This window comes from Maniola jurtina, chromosome 5, assembly GCF_905333055.1.
Source record: "Maniola jurtina chromosome 5, ilManJurt1.1, whole genome shotgun sequence".
Taxonomy (NCBI): Eukaryota; Metazoa; Arthropoda; class Insecta; order Lepidoptera; family Nymphalidae; genus Maniola; species Maniola jurtina.
In genome coordinates, this window is record NC_060033.1 from 622,521 (window position 1) to 649,398 (window position 26,878).

Consider the following 26,878-nt stretch of genomic DNA (forward strand, 5'->3'; position numbering starts at 1 on the left):
AAAGCTTAGTATTATGTAGTATTAAAAACCCCATCCCAAATTGTTCAATGCGCAGAAGTTTTCACTTCAATTACATGAGATGACCGCTAGAAGCAGACGTGGTAAGTTTACTATTTTATTTCCTGAACTTTGAAAAGCAAAGTCTGGGGCGTACATTATTAAAAGAGTTTAGGAACTCACTGTCGTTTCGGACACAACTTTGTCTGGTTCCGTATTACTTTTGCAGAGTCGTTTTATGCAAAGTTGAAGGAGGAAGGGGTGTGCCGGATTGATTTAGAAGGGTTTCTGTATTATCGAGGTTGATAGCCGATATGACTATCTTGAATGTCATAGAGAAAAAACGCCCAGACCTTAAGTTCAGCCAAATTACAAAATACTATTGTGCCTAGTAAAGTAAGTTGTTTTAGGGTTCCGTACCTCAAAAGGAAATAACACCACCGACAAGTGAAGGTTACAGTAACTAGAAAAGAGCTGATAACTTACAAACGGCAGAACCGATTTCTTTGGATTATAGCTAAGAACACTCTCGATCAAGCCACCTTTCAAACAAAAAAAAATCTAAATTAAATTCGGTTCATTAGTTTAGGAGCTACGATGCCACAGACAGATACACAGATACACACGTCAAACTTATAACACCCCTCTTTTTGGGTCGGGGGTTAAAAAGGAACCCTCATAGAATCACTTTGTTGTGTGTCTGTCAAGACCCGTCAAAGGAATCAAAACCTATCTATACTAATATTATAAAGAGGAAACCTTTGTATTTTTGTATGTTTGTATTGAATAGGCTCAAAAAGTACTGGATCGATTTCAAAATTTCTTTTACCATTACTTAGAGGGATTCTTCCGAATCCGTATAGGCTTTGTTTTATCCCGGAAAATAGAAAAAATAAATGTCCACCCGTGCGAAGCCGGGGCGGGTCGCTAGTAAATAATATAGGGCACTTCTGACCTAGAATCACGTTTGGCAGGTAGCAATCTCTTTTGGCACAAGTAAAGGGACAAATCTGAGTACCTTGAATTTGTGGTTACATTACAGAAAGTAATGTGTTATTTCTTGTGCAATGGTACGGAACCCTTCGTGTACGAATCCGACTTGCACTTGGCCGGTATTGTTACTTACTCTTCTCGTAATAATAAAGCCTTCCCTAGCCGCACACTACAATGTCAGAGCTGACCGTACTGAATAGGATCTATTGTTTATCTCCGGCTCGCAGAAACCTGTGCCAGTGAGTTGGACTCTACCAGAGCGAACTATCCTACTGAATGTATCTAGCTACCTATAGAACATTTCAATTAGTAACCGAGAATTTAATTCTGATATTTCACTTCTTATCCCTAATTTTCGATCCCATTCAAACCGGTCACCAGCCCACTACTGAGTACAGGTCTCCTGTTAAAGTAAGAAGGGTGAACAGTCTAGTGGTTAAGACGTCATTCAGGAGGTCGGGATTCTATTCCGGGCAATTCTAACTTTTCGGAGCTACTTGTTTTTAACCCCCGACCCAAAAAGAGGGGTGTTATAAGTTTGACGTGTATATCTGTGTATCTGTGTGTCTGTCTGTGGCATCGTAGCTCCTAAACTAATGAACCGATTTTCATTTAGTTTTTTTTTTTTTGTTTGAAAGGTGGCTTGATCGAGAGTGTTCTTAGCTATAATCCAAGAAAATCGGTTCAGCCGTTTGAAAGTTATCAGCTCTTTTCTAGTTACTGTAACCTTCACTTATCGGGGGTGTTAAAATTTTAATCAATTAAAACATTACTTGCTTTAACGGTGAAGGAAAATATCACAAGGAAACCTGCACAACTGAGAGTTCTCCATATTGTTCTCAAAAGTGGGTGAAGTCTGCCAATCCGTATTTGGCCACCTGGTACACTATGACTAAACCCTTCTCCTTCTACGAGGAGACCCGTTCTCAGTAGTGAGCCAGCGAAGGGTTGATCATGATGATGATGAAGACACAATTTGAATGTGACCGAAACTTAGGGATGAAAACTGAAATATCAGTCTCAATTTCTCGGTTACCAATGGAAATATTCAATACTAGCGACCCGCCCCGGCTTCGCACGGGTGGACACTATCACGAAAAATCCTATCTATTTTCCGGGATAAAATATAGCCTATACGGATTCGGAAGAATCCCTTTAAGTAATGGTAAAAGAAATTTTGAAATCGGTCCAGTAGTTTTTGAGCCTATTCAATACAAACATACAAAAATACAAAGGTTTCCTCTTTATAATATTAGTATAGATGTAACTAGGTAGGTATATTCAGTAGAGTAGTTCACTTTGGTAGAGTGATTAACGGGCCAACTCACTGGTGCAGGTATCTGCGTTGTTCCATCATCCATACTTAATATTATAAATGCGAAAGTGTGTCCGTCTCTCTATCTGTCTGTCTGTCTGCTACGTTTTCGCGGCCCAACCACTGAACCTATTTTAACCGCGAAGCCGCGGGCATCCTCAAGTGAATAATATTTGCGGCGCAATTTCTCATTGTTCTTGGCCGATTTATCAAGAAGGGCACTTGGTGGCAAGTGATCGAGATCGGGTTAATCTTAACCCAATATCAAGCACCGCTTGCTGGGATAATGTTTGGCCTTGCGCCTTTATTAAAACTAGGTTGAGTGCCATTGTAACACTTTTGTACTGAGTTTCAGCAAAAGGGACAAAATTATACCTACTTAGGAGTATACACTAAGGGCCAGTGCAGAGAAACAGCAAGGTCGCGAGCACTTTTATAATATAGTAAACTTGCTGATGCCCGCAACTTCGTCCGTGTAGAAATAGGTTTTTCAAAATCCCGTGTGTACTCTTAGATTTTCCGGGACAAAGTAGCTTATTTTTTAATCTAGGGTATAATCTATCTCCCTTCCAAATTTGACACAAATCCGTCCAGTTGTTTTTGCGTGAAAGAGTAACAAACATACACACAAACTTTCGCCTTTATAATATTAGTGTGATTTGTCTAAATATACAACATATAGTAGGAAAAGCTGACTAACTGACTGATCTATCAACGCACAGCTCAAACTACTGAACGGATCAGGCTGGGCGTGCAGATAGCGTTTTATGACGTAGACATTCGCTAAGAAACGATTTGAAAAAAATTCAAGCCCTATATCTTAATGGGGTAAACCCATTTTACCCCATTAAGATATAGGGGTTGAATTTTGTGTACTCCACGCGGACAAAGTCGCGAGAATAATATAGTATTATATGAAAATTTTTCTCGCGTTTTCATGCGCGTAATATAATTTACAGCCTCGGGGATAATGTAGCTATAATCGGGACACCAGTTTCAGGAGGTTACCCCCACATCCAAAGTCTCGTAGCTAAACGCTACGCTACGTTTTCTATCTATCTACAATTCGTAGCTCCATCACATCTTGCCACAGCCACACAACGGAGCCACGGATAGCTATGATTTTTTGCATTGATATAATGAAACACCTAGAGAGTAATTAATATATGCTACCTTTTACTCCTGATAATCAACGAGTTTTCAAGGCATTTTTCGCGAGCCTCATGTAGTAAAACATACGAGTATATATTCACAAGAAGTAGTAAGAATGTGTATAAAATACATCATTATGAAGTTTTACATAACATAAAATATTAAACCAGCATGTCAGGGCAAGGGACGGCCCATTATTCATATCTGAGGGCCTCTCCTGACGCTAACGGGCCTGTAATGACTATAATTATGTTCCTTCGACCCCTTCTACCCCAGATAACAGTGTTTACAGGCTGTATCGCAAATCTTTATGGGAAAATTAAATGAAAAACTAGTATAAATAAACCGTTAAGTATCGATATACCGTAACTTACCGGTTTATTTAAGTTAATTTAACGTAAATGTTAGAACATCTTTTAAACTGACAATAAAATGCTAGAATTCTTTTTTCTTTATTTAGAAGCTAGAACATAATTTTTGATGAATTATTACAAGATAACGAACATCAGAAAACGTCCGTGAAAATATCTGTTCAACAAAGTTTGGCGAAAAAACCAGTCGAGTGGGGTTTTGCTACCACTTTTTATCTTTTAAATTTTCATGGCGATGATTTTGAACTTTTTACTACACATTACACATTCTGTGTAAATTTTAGCGCTACCTATTACGGTTCACGAGATACGGCCCGCTGACAAACGGACGGACGGACGGACAGTGATGGCTTAGGGTCCCGTTGGCATGCTTTAAGTAAGGAACCCTACAAAAGTAAAAGTACAAGCGAAAGTCAACTAACCTGCGGTAAATGTCTAGATTTCCGCGGCGCCGGCGTCTCACCCCCCGTTCCCGATAAACACTTCCCGTTCGGCACGCTCGCCTTTATCTCTTCCCGTTTCTCCGGCAGACTTATCGGTATGTTGTGCTTCTCGAAATACCCGTTCTGGATCATTTGGTCCAGCGAAACCTCCAACTCTCTCACCGCAACCACTTTGCGTCCGCAAATTGGATCATCGATAACCATTTTGCGGCAACCAGACACTTCCGAGAATTTAACTATCTTTTTCGCTTCGTCTTTCTTTGGTTTCTTTGCTTGGTTCGTTTGGTTCGCGTGGTTCTCTTGATGTTTCTCAGGCGGATCGGTGGTCCAATATTTAACATTCTTCTCCGACAAACGGAGAGGTTTACACACAGCCACATTCTTAGGCTTCTGAGTGGGATAGGTAATTCTAGAATTACTAGAAATAGGTCGTCGTTCGTTTCGATCAGTTAACCTAATTTCGTTTCGTTTTGTATCAGTTCGTTCTTTTTGTTTGTATTCATAAGATTGCCGCGGCCTCCGTCTCTCTGCTTCGATTCTGAAGTCGTAGTAGTCTTTTTTGTACCGACGACGATCGTTATCGTAGTAATGGTTCCTAGGCAAGGAATTGTACTTGGTTACGTAGCTCGTCTGTAAGTTTAAATACTCTGGTCTGATCGGTCTAAACAACGACAGTCGCCCTTGAGCCTCGTCGAAATCCGAATAGATGTCTTCGAACACGTAACCATTTTTGCGCTTCGGTCGTTCTATTTCGAAGCGTTCTGTTCGAATGCAGTTTGGCTCGGCACGCTGCGCTTCGAATCTACTTATCTCGTGTCGTCGCCTCCGTTCGTATTCGTAATCAAAGTCTAAATGTCGATCGTAGAGCAGCCTCTCGCGTGATCCGGCCATCCTTTTATTAGCTTTCCTGTAAAAGAAAGATTGAATTTTAATGAGGGCTTTGTAGGATCCGACGATTCGAGGGAATTGCTGACTACGAAATTGGGGACTGTTTTTACTTTTTTCCCGAGCCCCGGTACCTATTAAGGAGTTTGGTTACCACAGTTTGGGGTTTTCATGCATAATATTTAAACGAAACTTTACACATGAATATTCACCGAGTTTTACGTGGATTTTAGCTTCAGTGATGTAAGAGCGGTGATAGCTCAGTGGCTTAAACATTGGCTTCCTGTTCAGGTCGGGGGTTCGTTCTCGGGCATGCACCTCTTTGGAGTTACCAGCGCTCTTAAATCACTTGCTTTAACGGTGAAGGAAAACATCGTGAGGAAACCTGCATGCTTGAGAGATGTCCATAATGTTCTCACTGGTGTGTGAAATCTACCTGCACTGGGCCAACGTGGCGGATTATGGCCTGAACCCTTCTCATTCTGAGAGAAGACCCGTGCTCAGTAGTGAGCCGGCGATAGGTTGATCATGATGACGGTAATGCAACATTATTATGAAAACGGTATAATATTAAAACATTTATCAATAAACTCGGAGGCTTACAATTGAACCATTTAATGTGAATGCGGAACACGATATTCCAATATTCATACCACAATTCAATATTCAAATGGGCTGAACGCGAAATTAATATGATCTTGTTAGCTTTGAACGAGTTCCAGCTCATTAGCATGCGGGATCCAATTAATGGGATCGGCGGAGGCAGCAGGCTGCACAACACATATGAATTATACATAGCGCAAAATTACTGTATAATTTTCCATTCCGCAAAAAATGCTAAGCTGTCAAATGTTTTAAAAGTTTCTAAATCGCAAACTTGTCACACTAATCACACTTCACAATATAATATTACAAAGGCGAAAGTTTGTGTGTGTGTATGTGTGTGTGTATGTTTGTTACTCCTTCACGCAAAAACTACTGGACGGATTGGGCTGTAGATTGGAGATAGATTATACTCTGGATTAGCACATAGGCTACTTTTCATCCCAGAAACCTACATCCACGCGAATGAAGTCGCGAGCTTCAGCTAGTAGTGTAACATAAAGGGAAAGCTCTTTAACTGATCTATCAATGCACAGCTCAAACTACTGGACTGGCTAATTTTTTTTAAATAATAAAATAACAAGCGGGCGAGTCACCTGATGTTAAGTGACTTTTCAGGAATTCGTTTGTCCGCCACTTGAATAACCCCATGTTGTAATCTAGTGGGAACACCGCCGATGGGAGTTGATTCCACGCGGACGAAGTCGCGGGCATAAGCTAACTCTATACCTATCGAAATCAGTTAAACTGCTGGGCCGTGAAAAGCTAGCAGACAGACACACTTTCGGATTTATAATATTAGTATGGAAGTATGGATTATTTAGAAATCTGGTTCTTCTACAAAATCTCCTCAATTCTGATTTGATCACGTAGAAAAACTCCGAGCATAGCTTTTTCCATTTCCGCTGAGTGATTCTAAGCTTTCTTACATTTTAAAATCACAGCACTTGTTCTCAAAAAAAAAATGAAAATTGTATCAAACTAATAAAAATCTTTTTCTCTTTTGAGTAGAATTACCAACATGCAAATATAACGAGGCCTCAATAACGCGGAGCTTCCGAGCGTTTACGAGGGGACGTTATATGACAAAATTCATACGAATAAGTTCTCAGATGCGAAATTCCTCAGGGCACGAACGTCGTAAAAAGTTGACGAGCTGAAAATGTACCAAGTGACGGACAGAATGGTGTGAGGCCTTCTGACGATAGTGAAATTACTGGTTGGGAGAAAAGTGGAGGAAATCATACTTCGAAATCGAATTATTACAAAAATCAGCCAAGTGCGAGTCAAGCTCGCACACCAAGGGTTCCTTACCTGCATAAATCGAATAAGATCTACTCTCTCTTCATGGCGCTCATTTTGAAATTTTTCGGGTTTGAAATGTTTAGGGCCCCGTACCCCAAAAAGAAAAAAGGAACCCATATAGAATCACTTTGTTGTCTGTCTGTATGTCTGTCTGTCAGGAAAACCTTTAAGGTACTTCTTTTTGACCGCGTTTTTAAATTTCATTACAAATTAGCCATTGACTGCGATCTCCACCTGATGGTAAGTGATGATGAAGTCTAAGATGGTAGCGGGCTAATATCCTTAGAAGATGGATGACGAGTCACACCAAATCGCGTAACGTGTAACTCGTTGGGAATCCATCGAATATGTTTTCCCATCAAGTCATACCCGCGGGGGTTGTGGCGGTTTTTTAGAGTTCCGTACCCAAAGCGTGAAAACGGAGCCCTATTGAACCCATACCCCTTACCCATACCCCTTGTTGGTGCTGGGGTTTATGGAGAGAAGAGATGAAGATAGAAATTAGAGAGAGAGATTATTTTTGAATATCATCCGCAGAGTCGGAACCGTGAGCAGCGCGGGTGTACACAGATTGTCGTTTATAACAAATGTTTGAATATAATGTAGGGGCTGTCGCAATGCGGGCCGGGCGACTGCCAAGTTTATTTTATTAATTGACGGGCTTTAGCACGGACGCACACCGCCCGGCGCCGGCCGGCACCGCCTGCTGGAACTTTAAGGTCACTCTGCATCTAAACCAAGGTCGATACAGACGAATTGCAGCGCCATATATGCTTTTTTGTTTAGGGCTTCCGTACCCTTTGACGTTCCGTACGGCTTTGTAACAGTTTTTCCGTAAAGGAAAAACGGAACTCTTATAAAATCACTTTGTCGTCACTATGTCTGTCTGTCCGTCTGTCGTGTCTGTTAAGAAAACCTATAGGGCACTTCCCGTTGACCTAGAATCCTGAAATTTGGCAGGTAGGTAGGTCTTATAGCATAAGTAAAGGAATAAATCTGAAAACTGTGAATTCGTGGTAAAATTATTTTAAAAAAATATGTTTCAATTTTCAAAGTAAACTATGTCAATGGGGTATCATATTAAAAGACTTTACCTGTATACTCTAAAACACTACTTTTTATTTATTTTTATGCATAATCGTTTTTGATTTATCGTGCAAAATAGCGGAAAAATTAGCCGAGTAAGGGACCCTCGGTGCGCGTGTCTGACTCATACTTGATCTGTTTTTTTTTATATAAAAGCTTTTATATCAATGCTAATGCAAATTTTTCGCAGTTGTATGCGTTTTAGGCAATTTTTCTTCACCGTTAAAGCAAGTGATAATTTTAATGTTTTAAAAATGCACTTAGCTTGGAAAAATTAGAGGTGCGTGCCCTTGATCGAAGCCCTGGTTTTTCGAATAGGAAGCAGGCATCTTAATCACTAAGCTATCACTGTTCAATATACCGACAAACACATCATTAGTATACAATACATTGGTGGGTTATGCATATGCAGTATATGCAATCGCAACGCGGATTATAGAGATGAATAGCGAATATGACATAGATAACATTATGAATACTATTGATAGCACTTAACTGAAACACAGTCATTAACACTTTTCAATACGTCATGCAAACTGTTTTATTTTTGCCAACCGAATATTTAAACTGTAAACCATAAATAACTTCCCCTTTTAGGGTTCCGTTATCCGTACCCGAAGGGTGCCATCGGGGCTCTATTACTAAGACTCCGCTGTCCGTCCGTCCGTCTGTCTTTCAGTGGGATTTATCTCGTGAATAAGGAGAGACTGGAAATTTTCACAGAATTTGTATTTCTATTGCCGCTATAACTACAAATACTAAAAATTTCAAAATAGCCGCCATGAAAAAGTGTTCTTTATTGTATTACGGTACGGAAACCATTGTGTGCGAGTCAGGTTCGACCTTGACCGATTTTTTAAATTCCGGGAATACCTATGCATAAAAAATATATTTATTTGAGAAAATCGGTCCGGCGCCGGCGTGTTTGTGTCAACTTTTATAAATATGTAGGGTATTTCCCTCATTTCGCCGAAACGCTTCGGATTCTTAGGGCAAATTGGGAAATTCTAGATGGCGGGCAGAATTCAGGCATAAGACATTACGACATAGTACACTCAAAGTTATTAATTTTATTACTTTGTTTTCATTATTTACGATTTGTGCCTGTACGTTTAACGTATCCAAATATGTTCATAAATGGACAAATGTCTATATATTTTGAGGTGGATTCTATATTTATTATTATTATTAGTTTTAATGAGACACAAAGTGACCGAATGTCTACGTCATACTAGCTATCTGCCTGCCTTTCAGCCTGTCCAGTAGTTTGAGCTGCACGTTGATAGATCAGTCAGTCAGTCAGTCAGCTTTTCCCTTTATATATATATATTTTATTAGTAAATACTCCTACTAGAGGTGTATTATGTACATTGATACTAATTAAATACCTTTAGATAACTTTAAATAAAGAATAGAATAGAATATATTTTTATTCAAGTAAACTTTTACAAGTGTTTTGAATCGTCAAAAGAATTAACTACAGGTTCGGAATGTCGTTTCGAACCAGCAAGAAACTCGGCGGTTGCTCTTTTGAAGTGTTCAATTTACAATTATATGCCATACTATACAAGCAATAATTGCAGCACCGCACATTGCTGGTGCGAGTTAAATCCATGCTTTTTTATCATTTACATAATCTTCGATTGTATAACATGCTATTTTCAGGACCACATTTTTAATAGATTTTTAAAGTTGTATAAAGGCAAGTCTAAAGTTATTAAGTGAGTCAAGTTTGTCCTTTTCTATATACCTAGATTTTTGTTTGTCTTATTTGTCAGTGTCTGTTAAAATGAAAAGGCACAAGAAAAGCTCCAAAGTGTGAAGCCTTTGTTTCCGTTCACACAAGCCAGTGTTTGTGCGGCGCCTGGCATTGTGGGTCACGGCCAGGCTGCCAGGCTGGCTTGCCAATATCACCTACGAAGCCTACCAAAGACGCTTTGAAAATGTTTCAGTAGTGGGACGGCTCTACTATCGGAACTCGGCAAATGATTCGATTTGGCGTTCGGCGAATCGACTAACCACAGTATTCGGATTCGGCGAATGTTTGGAGAATTTTTAGGGTTTGGGATGGAAGGGGAATCGGACCCTTCGACTTCGCTGTCCGTCCGTTCGTCCATCCGTCTTTCAGCGGGCTGTATCTTGTGAACCGTAATAGTTAGAGAGTTGAAATTACACATAGACTACTTTTTACCCCGGAAAGTTAAAGAGTTCTTACAGGTTTTATAAAAACCTATACCCACGCGAAGTCGCGGGCATCAGCTAGTTTGACACATAGTGGATTCGGGATCAAAATCACTCACTCCTATTCACTCGGCCTGTGGTGTATTAGCTATTATATCTCGCAAAAACAAGAATTCGGGCTAGCGCGATTGTGTGGAACACACAATTCGCGATATCACGAATCATTTGCCGAACCCCGATAGTGGAGCCCAACCATAAGACCTTGTACATGGGCACATATTTGAACTCGATACCTCGACTTCAATTATTCACGAAATGAACTCTCAAAATCTTTGCCAGCTTTTGTAGAAAGGCAAATGCCCATTTTGGGTCAAGTCAATAGTGAATAGGCATGTTCTAGGCAAGCGCGCTCCATCTTAGGCTGCATCATCACTTGCCACCAGGTCAGATTGCAGCCAAACGCTAGTCTAGGTAAGTATAGTTAAAAAAAGACTCAGAGTTCAATGTGATAAATACCATAAATAAAAATTTGCTAGTTCTAATATAAAATATTTGCACTGTGCACACCTATTTGTGAGATACCCTGCGGATTTAACAGTCAGAATAAGAGTGTCATCATTGTATATTTTTAGGGTTCCATACTCCAAAGGTACCAACAGGATCACAAAGCCTCCGCTTAGAATGGTGAAAGAACCAGGTTAAATAATTCATGGCACACTCTCCTTCGAATTACGAAATTTTGCTCTCCAATTTCTTTATAAGACATTGGAAATAAATATTGACTTGTTTAATGTTTAAACAGCACAGTGTCAATGGGTGAAACCTAAAAACGCTTTATTCTCGCTGAAGACTGGGCAAATAACAAGCTTGCCAACAATTGGCTCGGATGTTTTACTTCACGCCAGCTCACTCCATGTGCTTACTCGGAGTTTAAAATTAACTGAAGATTAAAAAGCTGACAAGTGCGAGTTGAACTCGCGTGGAGAGGGTTCTGAGCGATGAATTTGTACCATCATACAAGAAATAACACTGTTTAATGTTTTTCATTTCCATGGCGGCCATTTTAGTTTTTTTTAATTATTTGTTGTTGGAGGCAGCGGCAAATTTGTTAAAATTTCCTCTCTCTTCCTATTACGGTTAATGAGATACAGCCTGCTCAAAGACAGACGGACGGACAGTGGAGGCTTAGTAATAGAGTCCCGTTGTCACCCTTCGGGTACGAAACCTTAACAGAGCTCTCTCCGTCACTCGTTTCATACAATCGTAGTTACAATTTCATTTGAATATTAAGCAACCAAAGTCCATGAAATTTTGTAGACATATTCTAGAAACTAATATCTGTGTCTGTGGTGTTTTAGATTTTTCTAAAAATATGTAGTTTTAAAATTACAGGGGTTCAGAGATTTGTATGAAAATTTTTAAGACCGCGTAACTTTGAAACCGAATATTTTAACAGAAATCTGGAAAACCACAGATAGTTTCTAGAATATGTCTGCAAAATTTCATGGACTTTGGTTGCTTAATATTCAAATGAAATTGGAACTACGATTGTATGAAACGAGTGACGGAGAGAGCCCTCTTAAAAACGCTTCATTCTAGCAGAAGACTGAGCAAATAACAAGTTTGCCAACAATTGGCTCGGATGTTTTACTTCACGCCAGCCTACTCCATTGCTTATTCAGAGGTTTAAAATTAGCTGAAGAGTTAAAAAACCAGACAAGTGCGAGTTGAACTCGCGTGGAGAAGGTTCTGTGCGATGAATTTGTAAGTTTGCACGCACAATATTGAGAGATTTACGTACACATAGATGTCATAGGTGTTCCTTGTAAGTAATAATATGTAGGTAAAGAATTATTTTCTGTATTTATATTCATTTTTTTAGAACTTTTGACGTAATTTAAGTATCTAAAAGTAAATTCGCTCTTAAACTTTTACCATGGCTTTTTGAACATAATTTATGTAAAAGACAAGAGGCCCTCGTCAAGGAAACAAGGACTTTGAAGTTGCTTATGCGGGCAAAAGATAAAGTCTTTGAGTGTGACGTAGTTGGGTATAATAAAAGTTACCCGTTTTGCTCTTTGATGATATTTCTACAGAGATGTCGTGCGGATTATTTGATTCCCGGTGGCTGAGTTAATTATTATTTAAACTAACTGAGTCAATTATTAATTAAGATTAAATAAGAACTAAGCCGAGTATTTTTCATTCCCCTTACTTACTAGGTACTTACTACTTAATCAAGACTTTCCTTATCTTTTGCCTGTATTAGCAACTTTAACTTCTTGTATTTTATATAAATTATTATGTTCAAAAAGCAATGGTAAAAATTAGACAGGTTACACATAATATCGACACCTGCAATTTAAAACATTGTAACTCATTTTTCACAACTTTTCAGGAGAGCGATTTAAACATTCAAAATATTCTCACTTTGTTCCTAAAAGTCCTAGCGTCTTCCAATTTTGTAAATATAAGTAAAAAGGGATTATCTACATTTCTGTATGACTAATAATTGTTGTTTACTTATGTATTTTATATGTTTTTATGACTTACAATGATTTTTCATTAAAAACTGGTTTCCAAATTACAGTTGTAACTCAGACATACAGTGCAATTTAGTAGGGCAATAACTAATTTACCGAGAAAAATAATTGTAAGTCTGAGTTACAATGGATAATATTTATTTTAATACATAGTTGGAGTTACCATAAAAATAAAAAATGAATTAATTTGCATTGTTTTTATTATTATAGTTCCAAAATATCAAAATAAACCTAAAGTTAATCAATCTTTACATTTAGGTTTACATAGATTGTAAGTTTTACAAAGTAAAGTAACAATAATCATAGATTTTCAATTATTTTAATAAGCGTTTAAGGACGTACAACAGTTGCCTTTAGGCTTTATTGTTTTTGCGTGGAAGTAGGGGAAAATTGTCTTTTGTGACAGAGTGATGGCTTGCTTTACCCTCCAATTTCACGCAGCTACATTAAAGTTAGACATAAACTGTAAACTGTGAATAATAGACATTTTAAATCTTCATTGAAAATTAACCATCAATGAATCAGCCTTTACAATTTAGAAAAATGTCTGTGTTACATTCCTGTCATACTTTATTGTAGTTGCGTAAACTGGTAGGAGAAGCAAGTCATGCAAGCAATCGCTATGACTCAGAGTTTTAAGACAAAGACAGAGCAATCATTTTCCCCATGCTTTCTCGCAGGTTTATAAATTATTTGCGTGAAAGCGGAGGGAAAATGATCGCTCTATCTTTGTCTTATAACTCTGAGTCAGAGCGATTGCTTGCTTCTCCTTCTAGTTCAAGCAACTACAATAAAGTTTGACAGGAATGTAACACAGACATTTTTGAATCTTCATGGGAACTAGGGATATCAACCAATCACTTTCTAATTTTTATTCAACTAATTAAAATCAGTCATAATAAACCTCGACAATATAATGTAAAGATCCTGTTAAACATGTTTAAATATGTGGGCGCTGGTGGTAGGTGAAGAAAGTGGATAAGCTCTCTCATTGTTTCTTTTACAAAAGATAAGGTATTTTGTTAAAGAACAATGAGTAAGAGCTGTTGCTTTCTTCACCGTTAAATGGCACTCACATTTAAATATGTTTGACGGGAACTAAGTACAGCAACAAAAAACTTATTCTTTATTTATGCATCAAAAAAAAGACCTTAGGTACCTATTAATCAGACTCACTTGCATTTGGTACGTTTGAGCTCAAATGAGGCAAATTTATAAAATAATCATGATAGATATCTGGAATAGCTTTGCTATTGCACAAATTTATTAAATCTTTATATTTTGCAGCAGATATAGGCAAGAGCGCGTTATAAGCCTTTGGAATGTTAATATTTTGATCATTGTTTTAAGGTTCCTTTACACTACGACGAGTACCTGATCGAACAGAAACTTGAGCTATATTTATAGACATCTTAGTGTCACTTAAGAATCATATTGAAAAGTAATTATGTTTGGTAAGCTACTGATAAATTTAATGTGCATAATTTTACTCCAGGTTACTTTTACATTGTTAATATCGCGATCCCAATTTTTGTAAAATGATAACAGCTATTTTTACCATTAAAACAGTACAAATTAATTAACAATGCGTAAAACGCCGGCAATGCACGCGTTGTAACTCGATCAAAACAAGAAGTGCGGGGTCGCAGGTCGCAAATCTTACCAAGAAAAAAATTGTATCTTATGTTACAATCATTGTTTTGTAAAATTATTATTACTTACCACGGGCAAGTGTGTGTAACTAAAGATACCTTTTTTTCATCGTTAGTGGACGACTAGTTACAATGTTTTTATGGTGGCTAAAATCGTAACGGGAGTGAATTGAGATACGGTAGTAAGCGCAAAAAAAAGAGCATTTTTTTCTTACTAACCCTGTGTTTAAAATTGTAGGTGTCGATAACAGGTTATCAATATCATACCGTATACCATATTACGATATTTTCCGAAAAACAGTTAACTACAAAAACAGGTCAAGTGCGAGTTTGACTCGCACACGAGGGGTCCCGTGCGAACTGTACAAAAAATGACACTTTTTGTGATATCATGGTTTTCGGACTTTTTGTGCTATGAGCTTGTAGTTGCTATCTGCCAAATTTTATAATCCTAGGTCAAAAGGAAGTCCCTATAGATTTCAATTTCCTTGACGGGTCTTGACGGATAGACAGACACACACTGATAATGAAGTGTTCCTATAAGGGTTCCTTTTTTCATTGGTGATACAGAACCCTAAAAACTAATGAAGATCTTAAAATATGGCGAACAGAAATCTTCAGCGAATCAGTCGTACAATCACAGTGCTATTATACTCGTATTTCATTCTTATCAGATGAGGAAATATAATTTACTGAGAGTGATCGATTGATGTATACCTACTGATAAATCCGAAAAAGATTGAAATCCAAGAAACCTGTATATTCCTCGAATATGTTTATAAATCTCGTTAGACGTCGTCTCGATCCAGGTCAGATTACGACTCAGAGTACCCACGTATCGGCTCCAATAATTGAATTTGTTTTGATTTACTGCGTAATAATCTATATTTTATTATCGAGGGAGCTCATACCTGCGTAGAATACAGCTTTTACTGTTGGATAGAAATACGTGTTACGTTGTTGAAGTCCATGATAGAGAAGGAACAAAAATTTTAATCCATGTCGTGATTTGATTAACTTATGGTGTAATAATTCCGTCATGATTCAGAGTTTCGAGCGAATCGTGTTTGTCTGTGGGTAAATATTATTTTCAAGTAGTAATTTTTGCAAGAATGGCGATATAGTTTTTATGTTGGTAGTCTTGCGAGATCGGCATGTTTGAATTGACCAATAGCGATTCAGCAAAAGCAAAATGGCGAATATGATATAAGCCAAAGCAGGTTTTCTATTAGTCTGCTAGCTTTTCACGGTTATGATAGGTTAAAATTTAAGCGAATGGACCATTGAACCAATTTTGATAAGGTACAGAGATATCTTGCATTGAAAACCTAACCACGTGGACGCTAGATTCAGGCGGCGCGTGTGGAAGCCTACAAGAGAGCCTGTCTACTCTGGACATCTAATGGACCTCTATTGGTTGACGATAATGATGGTGATTTATAATTAATTTTCCACATAGAAAGTCTTTAGAAGACTCCTTTGTTGCCGTATACTGAAGAAACAGAATTAGAGCAAATTCTTTATTGTAATGGATGGTGTTAGACGTAACGTTGGCGTTACGCTACCGAAGCGCGAGGATCAGTTTGATAAATGATTTTCATTACAAAAGGCGTTCCCTGTATTTATAACTGGTATTTCATGTAAACAGTACATAATTATTTAGTTTTATGTACTGATTTTTCACATATTTATTTCCATATGTCAGTGTTTTAAAAATGTTTTTTTAAATGATGAAACAATATATTGATGTAGAGTATTTTTTAGAATCAACTCATAAGTTCCTTCAATTTGTACCTCACACACAGTACCTATTTCTTTGGTGGTCTGATTATTATTTTTATACACAAAGAAATTTTATGAAGATTGATGATTATTTATTCCTTACAATTTCAGTGTAAAAGGAAGGAAATTCTTCATAAAAATATTTGAATCGGCGTTGTTTTTCCTGAGCAAATAATAGGAATGTCTTCGCAAAAAACGTGAAATAAACTTCTTTTCTCAATTAATCTCTTACAAAAAATAAGCCGAATTTTACTGTTGCAAAATTTGTCGAAAATCCTCCTTTTAAAGATGACTTTATGAAAGAAACCTTTGTACTAAAGTTTGCGGACGGGTTTGATAAATGGTTAAATGGCACCACAAAAGGTGTCGGTTATTTCAGGTATTTTCGTGTTTACAGAATACATTAATTTGGGATTGTTTTACTTTGTGTTTATTTTGCGCATAATTAAATTTCACGGGGTAATAATCAAATTTAATAATAATGGAACCTCAGTAGCTCAAAGGTATAAAAGCTAGCAGGAGGATCTTTCGATTTGTTGCTTTTTAAGATTCACTACCTCAAAAGGAAAAACCGGCCAAGTACAAGTCAGACTCGCGCACCGATGTTTCCGTACTCGTGTATTTTTTCCTACATTTTGCACGATAAATCAAAAACTATTATGGATAAAAATAACTAAAAATTAGTTTTAGTCATTTTAGAATGTACAGGTAAAGCCCTTTCATATGATACCCCACTTGGTATAGTTATCTTACTTTGAAAATTGAAACATATTTTAATTTTTTTTTTAAATGATGTGACCACAAATTCGCGTTTTTCAGATTTATTCCTGTACTTGTGCTATAAGAGCTACCTACTTGCCAAATTTCATGAATCTAGGGCAACGGGAAGTACCCTATGGTTTCTTGACAGACAAGAAAGACGGGCAGACAGACAGATAGACAGACAACAGAGTGATCCTATACATAATGTATCTAAATGCCCTCTACGACGTATTAAGGGATTAGAAGCACATTGGGACGCATTAATCAATCGGCCAAAACGTCTAGCTATTAATACAGCCTTATTGACGTACTAATTGCTACTGACAGCCATCATGTAAGATTGATAGCATAGCAATCGTTACGAGACGTAAATATCTAGGTACGTGCAAGAAATCAAATGTTAGACCTTTTCCGCTAAATCGCTTGGCGGCACGGCTTAGCTGGTAGCGTGGTACAATATTACCTACTTTGAAGAAATTATTTGTCTTTGTTTTTGACTTTGACTTCGGGTCATATGACCAAGCGTTTAATATTTTTTTTAATTTAAAAAGCATAGACTTTTTGGTACCGAAATTTCTAATTTGGAAGGCATATCTAAAATTGATTGATTGAGTTAGATATGAAATAGGTTCCCGTTCTAGTCTGTTGATTGTTCACCGATATGAACTCCATTCAATTGTATGAATGGTAGCGATTTGTTCATCAATACAGCTCTTTCATACAACGACTGATCGCCGTCCATTTGTTATATTCAGCTTTGTTTGCTCATTTTTCAATATGAAAACAACAAACAAACAGACTGTTTATGATATTTTTCTTGCTTTGTTGTTTATAAATTAATGCTAGGTAATCACACTAATATTATAAAGGCGAAAGTTTGTATGTGTGTGTGTGTGTGTGTGTGTGTATGTTTGTTACTCCTTCACGCAAAAACTACTGGACAGATTTGGCTGAAATTTGGAATGGAGAGAGATAATATCCTGGATTAGCACATAGGCTACTTTTTATCCCGGAAAATCAAAGAGTTCCCACGGGATTTCAAAAAACCTAAATCCACGCGGGCGAAGTCGCGGGCATCGGCTAGTAAGGTAATAAGGTATGCTATCCAATTTTTTTTTGTTATTTATAGACTAACGCTTGGCTGCAACCAGACCTGCTGGCAAGTGATTATGCAGCTAAAGATGGAGGGCGCTTACCTAGACGATCATTCTTTGGTCATAATTAATATTTATTGTTTAGATTAATTAGGTTAAATAAATAGTTACGTGAATATGACATTTTTACAGATTTTCTATACAAAAGCTGTCCAAACCTCAAATAAAAGTTATTTGACGATTGGGAAATCGGCCATAAATCAACAAAACTATGTCGTGGGGCGCGTCATTTCAGCTTAGAACAGCTGTAGTCTATACTGTTGGCACTCGTTGGTGCGGAACCCTAAAAGCGATGGCTCCAAGCGATTTGGTGTTCCGCTACAACGCCATGTGGATATCGGGAATCGATTATTATGGGTAAGGGTCTATACAACTGCGATATTACAATATATCTCCCCCAAGTTCGCGCGTTCCATCTTAAAAAGCTCACAGTAAGTACCTACCTAATAGATATACCTAGAGCTTGGATTATTAGAACAACTGCCTAAAAAAAGTGCGAGTCAGACTCGCGCACAGAGGGTTCCGTACTCGGATATTTTTCGACGATAAATCAAAAATTATTATGCTTAAAAAAGGCTTAAAAATAAATAAAAATCTGTTTTAGAATTGACAGGTCATTGGTATAGATATCTTACTTTGAAAGTTGAAACACATTTTAATTATTTTTTTCGGTAATGTAACCACAAATTCACGGTTTTCGGATTTATTCCTTTACTTGTGCTATGAACCTGCCTAACTGCCTTTCATGATTCTAGGTCAACGTGACGTACCCTATAGGTTTTCTTGACGGTCACAACGGACGGACAGACAGACAGACGGACAAAAAAGTTATCCTATAAGAGTTCCGTTTTTCTTTTGAGGTACGAAACCCTAAAAACTACCTAGAACTTGTATCATTAGATCAACTGCCTAAAAAAACAGTATATTAGATATATTATAGGTACAAAGATATGAAAGATCTTTATTACAAGCTATATCAGTTTTCTGAAAGTTACGATTCATTTAGTAGTTGAGGAAGAATTTCCGAAGAACGAGTTGCCGTATCTAATTTTCACCGTTCAATCTATCGAAATTAAGTTAGCAATTTTATGTAGAAATTTAAGCTTTCTAAAGTTGTTCCATGAATTATTTAAGTACTTAGAGCTTATGTTGTGACTTCGTCCGCGTGGACTATACAAATTACCAACCCTTCTTTTACCCCCTCAGAGGTTAAAAAAGGCGGATCCTTCCACGGATGAAAGTTTGTATGAAAGTCTGTCATTATTCTAGTTATATTTATAAAAATTGTCAATTGAGCTATTGATTAAACATGAATAGTGAATACATATACATGTTTCAGGATTAATACAAATTCCACCCGCAAGAGGGTTAAATAAGGGATGAAAGATTATAAAAGTCCATTTCAGTTATATTTTCCAAGTTACATGTCGGAAAATTAGTATTCGAAGAAGTGTGTGTTTCACATCATACATCGATGGTGTTTCAGGATTTTTAAACTTCACCGATTTTCAAAAAATCCACAAGAGCCAGTAGCAGACCCTCCAGTACAATAAAGGTACAGAATACATATCGCTATATGTATGCTACAGTCTCTCCCAAAATTATGTGCATACATCCGCTGCAGTGCGTAACCGGAAAAATAAATGCAGTGGAATCGACAAAATTCAACCGATATATACCTACTACTAGGAATACTTCTATATACTCGGAACCAGGAACAGTTACTGATCTATTTTTGAAAAATAAGACGCAGAATTAACAAACAATTATCTCTACGATAGACCATTTTTGAAAATTCGGGTAGATATACTAAGAATATCAGTGCAGTGCGAGTTTACGGGAAAATTCAGTAAAAATTATGAAATAGATAATTGAGAGTTGCGACTGATCTATTTTTGAAAAATAAGGTAAACTAACAAAATAAATAATTTTACATAGGTAGATAGGTAATTTCAAAAATACAGGTAAGTAGATATTAAGCAAAAGGGAAAATTTAGTAAAATGCTGCATTGAGGGTTGCAGTATTTTAGAAAGATTATTATGTTTTTCTAATTTTTCGTATCATGTAACAAATATGAACATTGTTGTATTTTCTAGTGGAAGACAAGCTACAATTTGTTTGCTTCACAATCTTATCTAGTCTTTGACGCAAAATTTTAGCCGTAGCCTCCAAAAATCTAGATATAATAAGTGGGGTCTATAACAAACGCAAAACAATCAATAACTCGAAAAACTGACTGACTTACACGTTCCTCACTCATCCAAGGCAACCACAAATTGACTATGATTTCACCATTCAAAAACACATTTTTGTTTTTTACACTACCAATTTATATCGAAAAAAAATTTTGAAAATTCGGGATTTTTGTAGGGTGTATTAAAAACATGAAACCACAGAGTAATTGCGAATTTTTTAACAGAACTTTTTTTTGGTAAGATTGTTTTTTTTTTTTGAAAATAATAATCAGGGGTGTGAAAATAAATGTGGATATATTTATTTAATTTTTGTTTTAGGCGTAATCACCCCCCTCGCGACCGTCTGGCGGCGATGCGCCGCGGCGACTGGATTTAGCCACCCCTGCAAGGGAGGCTGAGACTATACTTATATGTTTACATCTTAAATGGGGTGGGCATAGAGTATGCTCTGTTATAAAATTCTCTTTTAATCTAAATATATATAAAGGAAAAGCTTACTGACTGACTGACTGACTGAAGACGCACAGCTCGAACAATTAGATGGATCGCGCTATCGGCATGCAGGTGACTATTATCCACTCATTTTATTCATTCATTTATTCATAAGTTTACATTGTTCGTCAGTCACAATTCAACATCATTTTTAAAAAATTCTAAGAAAGGATTTTAAAAATTCAACCCGTAAGGGGGTAAAATAGTTGTTTGTTTATGTGTGACATAAGAATAATTATAACATACCGTTTAGCTCGTAAAAAAGTTCCACGCAGCGCGCGATAGTGAGAGCTGTCCTCAAAGTGTCTCTATGTGATCAAATCACAAATGAGGAGATCCGTTTAAGATCCGTTTAAGAATCTTAAGGTGCTGGAATGGTGACGTCACACCAGAAAGCAAAAGGAGTTTTAGGTTATATCAAAATTATTATTGATAAAAATCAGCATTCCACTTAGCTAATGAAATTATTCAATATTATCATTTCAATGAAATAATATTTTAAGAGCCGCGATGGCATACTGGTTAAAACGTCCGCCTCCTATTTGGAAGGTCAGAAGTTCGATCCTGGGCACGCATCTCTAACTTAGAGCTATGTGCGTTTTAAGGAATTTGTTAAAGGTAAAAACCTACACGCCTGAGAGTTCTTCATAATGTTGTCAAAGGTGCGTGAAGTTGCCCTGTGCTCAGTAGTAGCACGGCGATGGGTTAATCAAGATGATGATGATAATTTTAAGAGTCCATGACATTTAAATTGAGTTTTCATGATTAGTGTATACTTTTTTATTAGCTCTGTATTTTCAATGCTCTGTGGTCGCCAGTAGAATAATATAAGTATAGAGTAGCGAGTCACGGATGTTATTATTACTGGTGGCTATGATTGTTATGAATACACCGTGACCCGGGCTTAGAGCGCGTGAGGCAAATTAGATTTCTTCGCGAGCTCTGTGATATAGCTACTCTGTGGTCGGCAGTAAGAAAATACAGGTATAGAGTAGGCTTGTATAGGTACACGAGGTACGCTTTTTTATTAGATTTTTGCAAATGTCGCACTTTTTTAATTCTGAAACTTCAGGCTAAATATGGGTATCATCGTAGATGTCCACTGCTGGACATATAGGTATTTTGTAGAGGCTTTCACGGGTCACGGTGTTGTGCGGCCTGGATCTAATGGCTTCCTGCGACTGGTTTGATGTCGTTTTTCACTTAATAGGGGTCTGCTAACGCTGCGCACTCCAGCACTTTAAGGACTCCAACGTCTAATACTCTATCGGTTCTTCGAATTGTGTGCGCCGCCCGTTGCCACTTCAGTTTTGCAACTCGTTGGGCTGTGTCGGTTACGGTTCTTCTATAACTTACTCTACATAACTTTAGTAGTTAATTGACACCGTTACTGAAACGTTGACCTTCGATATCCATTAGCGCTATCCTTCCCTACATCATTAGGTTTGATTGATTCATAACAAAAGGGGATTTTGGTGGATATGTTAAAACGCAATTAGGACTTTCTGGCCGATCACGGAAACTCTAAACCAAAATTCAGGGTGCTTAATTCATAGGCAATGGTAGGTAATATAGTAGGGTCAGTGACTTTACAGCAGGTTCGGAAAATCGTGAAACTTATGCTTAAGCGGAAACTCAAATACAAATTTTCATAAATATAATTTGAAAATTGACGGATTTTCATAAAAAAATTCCACCCTTATAGGGGTGGAATTTGTCTGCCGAAACCAATATGACGTAATCTCTTATTTGTTAAAGTTCAGTACGACAGAGAAATTTATACAAAACGAGATTTGCTATCAAGTTACCGTCGACCTAACACCCCTCAGATTTTACGAAGGTTAATAAAAAAGTGTGCGTTGGCCGGGAATCGAACCCGGATCAACTGCTTGGAAGGCAACTATGCTGACCATTACACCACCAACGCCTTGTAATGGTAAGTTAAAATTAATACGTCAAGCTAAAGTCAATACAACACCTAAGTATGGTACGCGAGAGGTCGAGATGACAATCCGGGCATAAGGCGGGGGGGGGGGGGGGGGGGGGGCGCAGCGGGCCGATTGCCATCTCGACCTGTCGCCATAGAATAATATAATAGTACTTGCTGTCAGGTACTATAGATGGTCGGATAGTTCGCGACAGGTTGATATGGCAATCGGGGTATGAAGCGGGGCGACACCCCGCACGCCCACACGTCACCCGCGCTATCCCACACTAAGTTAGCGCGGGAACAATGCGTGTTAGTGCGGCGTCCCCAGCCCGATTGCCATGTCGACCTGTCGCGAACTATACTTATAAAGATTTTTACACCATTCAACTCAAATATTTACTTAAGTATAATTTTCTGCAGACTCAATTTTCTTTGAAAACAGTTGTTTAAATTTGCTAACCATTGTTTAGACTCAGTGTTTAATTAAGTACTTAAGTAGGTATTGTTAAAGTATAATATTGATCCTTGGATAGTAATTACAACTTTTGTATAGTTAATTGTGAACTTTACATAAGTAACACGATTGCTTATTAACTTGAAAGTAAAGATTTTGTAGAGTGTTTTATGAAGTTTAAGCATCGTCCAAACCTGCGCGAGCAAAGCGACTACGAAGTGGGAACGTCAGCCGCGCGGCGTCGTCTCCCACGATATTAGTTAGGTTGGGTATAATGTATATATTTTTTTAAATCCAGATACAAGTTAGCCCCTTGACTGCAATCTCACCTGGTGGTAAGTGATGATGCAGTCTAAGATGAAAGCGGGCTAACCTGACTAATATGGCAGTTTTTATTAAACCCACACCCCTTTGGTTTCTACACGGCATTGTACCGGAACGCTAAATCGCTTGGCGGCACGGCTTTGCCGGTAGGATGGTAACTAGCCACGGCCAAAGCCTTTCCATCTGACAATAATTAATGGCGCCTCGCACATTTACGCGGCCACTATACAGCTGTTGCATGTATAGATTCGCGCCATGGACGCTCCCGCATCGCGTCCCGCATTCCGCTTTCATGACGCGCAGGTGTGGTCGTAGCTTTACTTTAAAATTTAAAGTTCCTTATACAAAATCTATCTCTATACAATATGAAAAAGACTAATAGTTGTTCTGACTGATTCTATCTGACTGACTGATCCACTAGGGCTAGAAACTTGAAATACCTAGTAGCATTTTTGCGACGTAAGCATTCACTAAGAAAGGATTTTTGAAAATTCTACCCTCGAGGGTGTTAAAAAGGGGATGAAAGATTGTATGAAAGTCCGTCATTTTTCAACTCTTATCTAAGAAAATGCGGCCTTTGAGCAAAAAAGAAGAATTACACATATGTTTTTCAGGATTTTTGGATATTCCACCCCCTCGCCGATTTTCAAAAACTCCGGATCGGGTGATATTACTTAGTAAATATAGATTAATAAGTAATTGTAAAAGTTTATTAATTGAACAAAAATATTATAAGCTATTCTATTCTAGAGTGTAGACAGATTCTTAATATTTATTATTATTAGCAATAGGTTACAAAATTATCACAAATTATTTATTATCGTCACTTTCTGCAAGAAAATCTGAATGTCCTTGTAATAAAATTTTAGATATTTTATATATAAAATATAATATGGTTCTAACAAAAAGTGTGCGTTGGCCGGGAATCGAACCCGGATCAACTGCTTGGAAGGCAACTATGCTGACCATTACACCACCAACGCCTTGGTATCCTTCGAGAAATTAATATTGCAGAATAACAAAAACGATAATTTTAGCCAGCTGTGCAAATGAGCGTACTCTCATTTTTTTTTTTTGAATTTAGCCTATGGTCAGTATGGTTCGAATAGTGCAAACCTAAGTCATTTTTTGCGGGTTTCAAAGTCAAAGTCAAAATCATTTATTCAAAGTAGGTACAATTGTACTCCTTTTGATGGTCGAAATTGTTAAATTTGTAAGATATAGTGGTGATCATTAATTACGTTACTTAAAATTAAAGCTACGAGGCTTCCAAACGCGCCCAAGTCAGAGAAGACATAACATTTGCTATTCGATGATGATAATTTTTCATTCGACCAACCAGAATCGTTTTTATTTGGTCAATAACTTCATTTCAAATCCTTTTTCAAAATATCAACGATTTCCTAACGAATATTTTATACAGTTTTACTACTCATTTGTAAAGAAGATTTTTTTGAGTTACGCACTGTTAGAACTTCATTGATATCCTTTGATGTGAATATGATCAAAAAGGTGCTAAACGACTTACGGTGTTTGACTGTACATAATAGCGACTTATACAAAGTTTGAACTATAAAAACATAGTAACTTTATCAAAATCACCTCCGGCTCAGTGCATCTCCGGTGGGATGGGAATAGCCTGCAACTATTTGTTGTTTTGTCTCGCTCTGGCGAATTGTATATTTGTATCGTCGTCTCATCTCGTCAGTTGTAACGCGATCAATCGATTCGTTTTCATATACACGAGATTTATTGTGAGGGATTTGTCTTAAGATATTTTCATATAATTTATTATTGGAGGGAAAACTCTTTAGGCGCTTTAGGCGATTTTAGGACGGTTAAATACTTCAAGGTCGCGTTGCCAACATGCTAATATCAGCTAATGCTAACTGCTTGTAATGCAGATAGATGTAAAATGTAATGGTTCTAAACAAAGTATTTTATAATTTTTGATAACTTGAAAATCCAAAAAAAAAAACTGTTAGTTATACCTACCATAGTTTTATGTCTTCACTCCTGTCGGCAGCCCCACTGACAGCCAATTTTTTAGTTTTAAGTTTGCTGTTTTATGCCGGAATAACATTAGACAACCTTAGGCTGTATCGGAATAGTTTAATTGTTGCGGACTGCGGCAGACTTTTTATGTTTGGCAGCCATTATGGCACGTCTATATGTCGCATTATGTTGCTGAGACATAAAACGGCCTTAGGGTGAAATTCCCAAAAGTTCAACGGTTGAACTATCAATTGAACTAGTGGGAGCGAGCGGATTGATAGCAGAGCGATAAATGACTTTTAGACAACTTTCAGAGCTATCAATGAAGTATCAACTTTCTATCTATGGAGGAGACATAACTATTTACTACATTCTATGTCTTATAATTCAATTTAAAATGGTACAAAGATTCAAATTGGGCACTAAAATATTGGATACTAGCTGACGCCCGCGACTTCGTCCGCGTGGATTTAGGTTTTTCGAAATCCCGTGGTAACTCTTTGATTTTCCGGGATAAAAATTAGCCTATGTGCTAATCCAGAATTTCAGCCAAATACATCCAGTGGTTTTTGCGTGAAGGAGTAACAAACATTCACACATTTTCGCCTTTATAATATTAGTGTGATGTGATTTTAGTGCCCAAGATCATTTTAAGTATAGCAAAATCGAGAGCTTTTCTCTCTTCAGACCCATCCTTAGATCCGTCACCACATTGAAGGCAGTCATATTGACTGTGTCGAGGAACCCCGGGGGCATTGGACGTTTTCCACTCGTTAACTGGAAAAACGTCATAGTTAGTACCCGTGCCCTTTTATTTTGTACTTACCTACCTACTCTCGTACCTACACTCTTCAAACAATAAGAGACAAGTGTAAATTAAAAATTTTCAACACCCCCGACAAATCATTTTCAAATAAATAATTATGTATATCTAGGCAACGTCCATCTTGACAGCTTGACATTTGTCAATTGACACTTGAATATTATGAACCTAAGGGTTATCTAACCTTCTTTTCTACAAGAAAACTAGAAAATAGCTGATAACTTTTAAACGGCTGAACCAATTTTTTTGGATTATAGCTAAGAACACTCTCGATCAAGCCACCTTTCAAACAAAAAAAAAGTAAATTAAAATCGGTTCATTCGTTTAGGCGCTACGATGCTACAGACATATACACAGATACACAGATACACAGATACACAGACACACAGATACACACGTCAAACTTATAACACCCCTCTTTTTGGGTCGGGGGTTAAAAA

The 26,878-nt window shown here is 37.4% G+C and overlaps 1 protein-coding gene, 1 long non-coding RNA gene and 2 other non-coding genes across 6 annotated transcripts in view; all 4 read right to left on the reverse strand.

Moving 5' to 3' along the window:
- LOC123865597 (facilitated trehalose transporter Tret1-like) overlaps positions 1-20,771 on the reverse strand; it is a 32,256-nt gene extending 11,485 nt beyond the window's left edge. Inside the window, exons 1-2 of one of the 3 annotated variants that reach the window (XM_045906740.1) lie at positions 20,471-20,771; positions 4,251-5,178 (exon numbers count right to left, since the gene is read on the reverse strand). In XM_045906740.1, coding sequence (XP_045762696.1) covers positions 4,251-5,162 — 912 coding nt within the window. In that variant the 5' untranslated portion in view covers positions 5,163-5,178; positions 20,471-20,771. Of the gene's footprint in view, positions 1-4,250; positions 5,179-20,462 lie in introns of all 3 variants that reach the window. The other 2 variants (XM_045906739.1, XM_045906738.1) reach the window with 2 other exon arrangements.
- Positions 10,510-18,749, reverse strand: LOC123865611. The gene is made up of 3 exons (XR_006796003.1): positions 18,739-18,749; positions 14,259-14,263; positions 10,510-10,592 (listed from the first exon to the last, which is right to left on the reverse strand). It is a non-coding gene; the product is annotated as an uncharacterized LOC123865611 (long non-coding RNA).
- Positions 20,772-22,767: 1,996 nt separating the features above from the next.
- Trnag-ucc lies at positions 22,768-22,839 on the reverse strand. Its single transcript has one exon. It is a non-coding gene; the product is annotated as a tRNA-Gly (tRNA).
- Positions 22,840-24,531: 1,692 nt separating this feature from the next.
- Positions 24,532-24,603, reverse strand: Trnag-ucc. Its single transcript has one exon. It is a non-coding gene; the product is annotated as a tRNA-Gly (tRNA).
- Between the last annotated feature and the right edge of the window lie 2,275 nt (positions 24,604-26,878).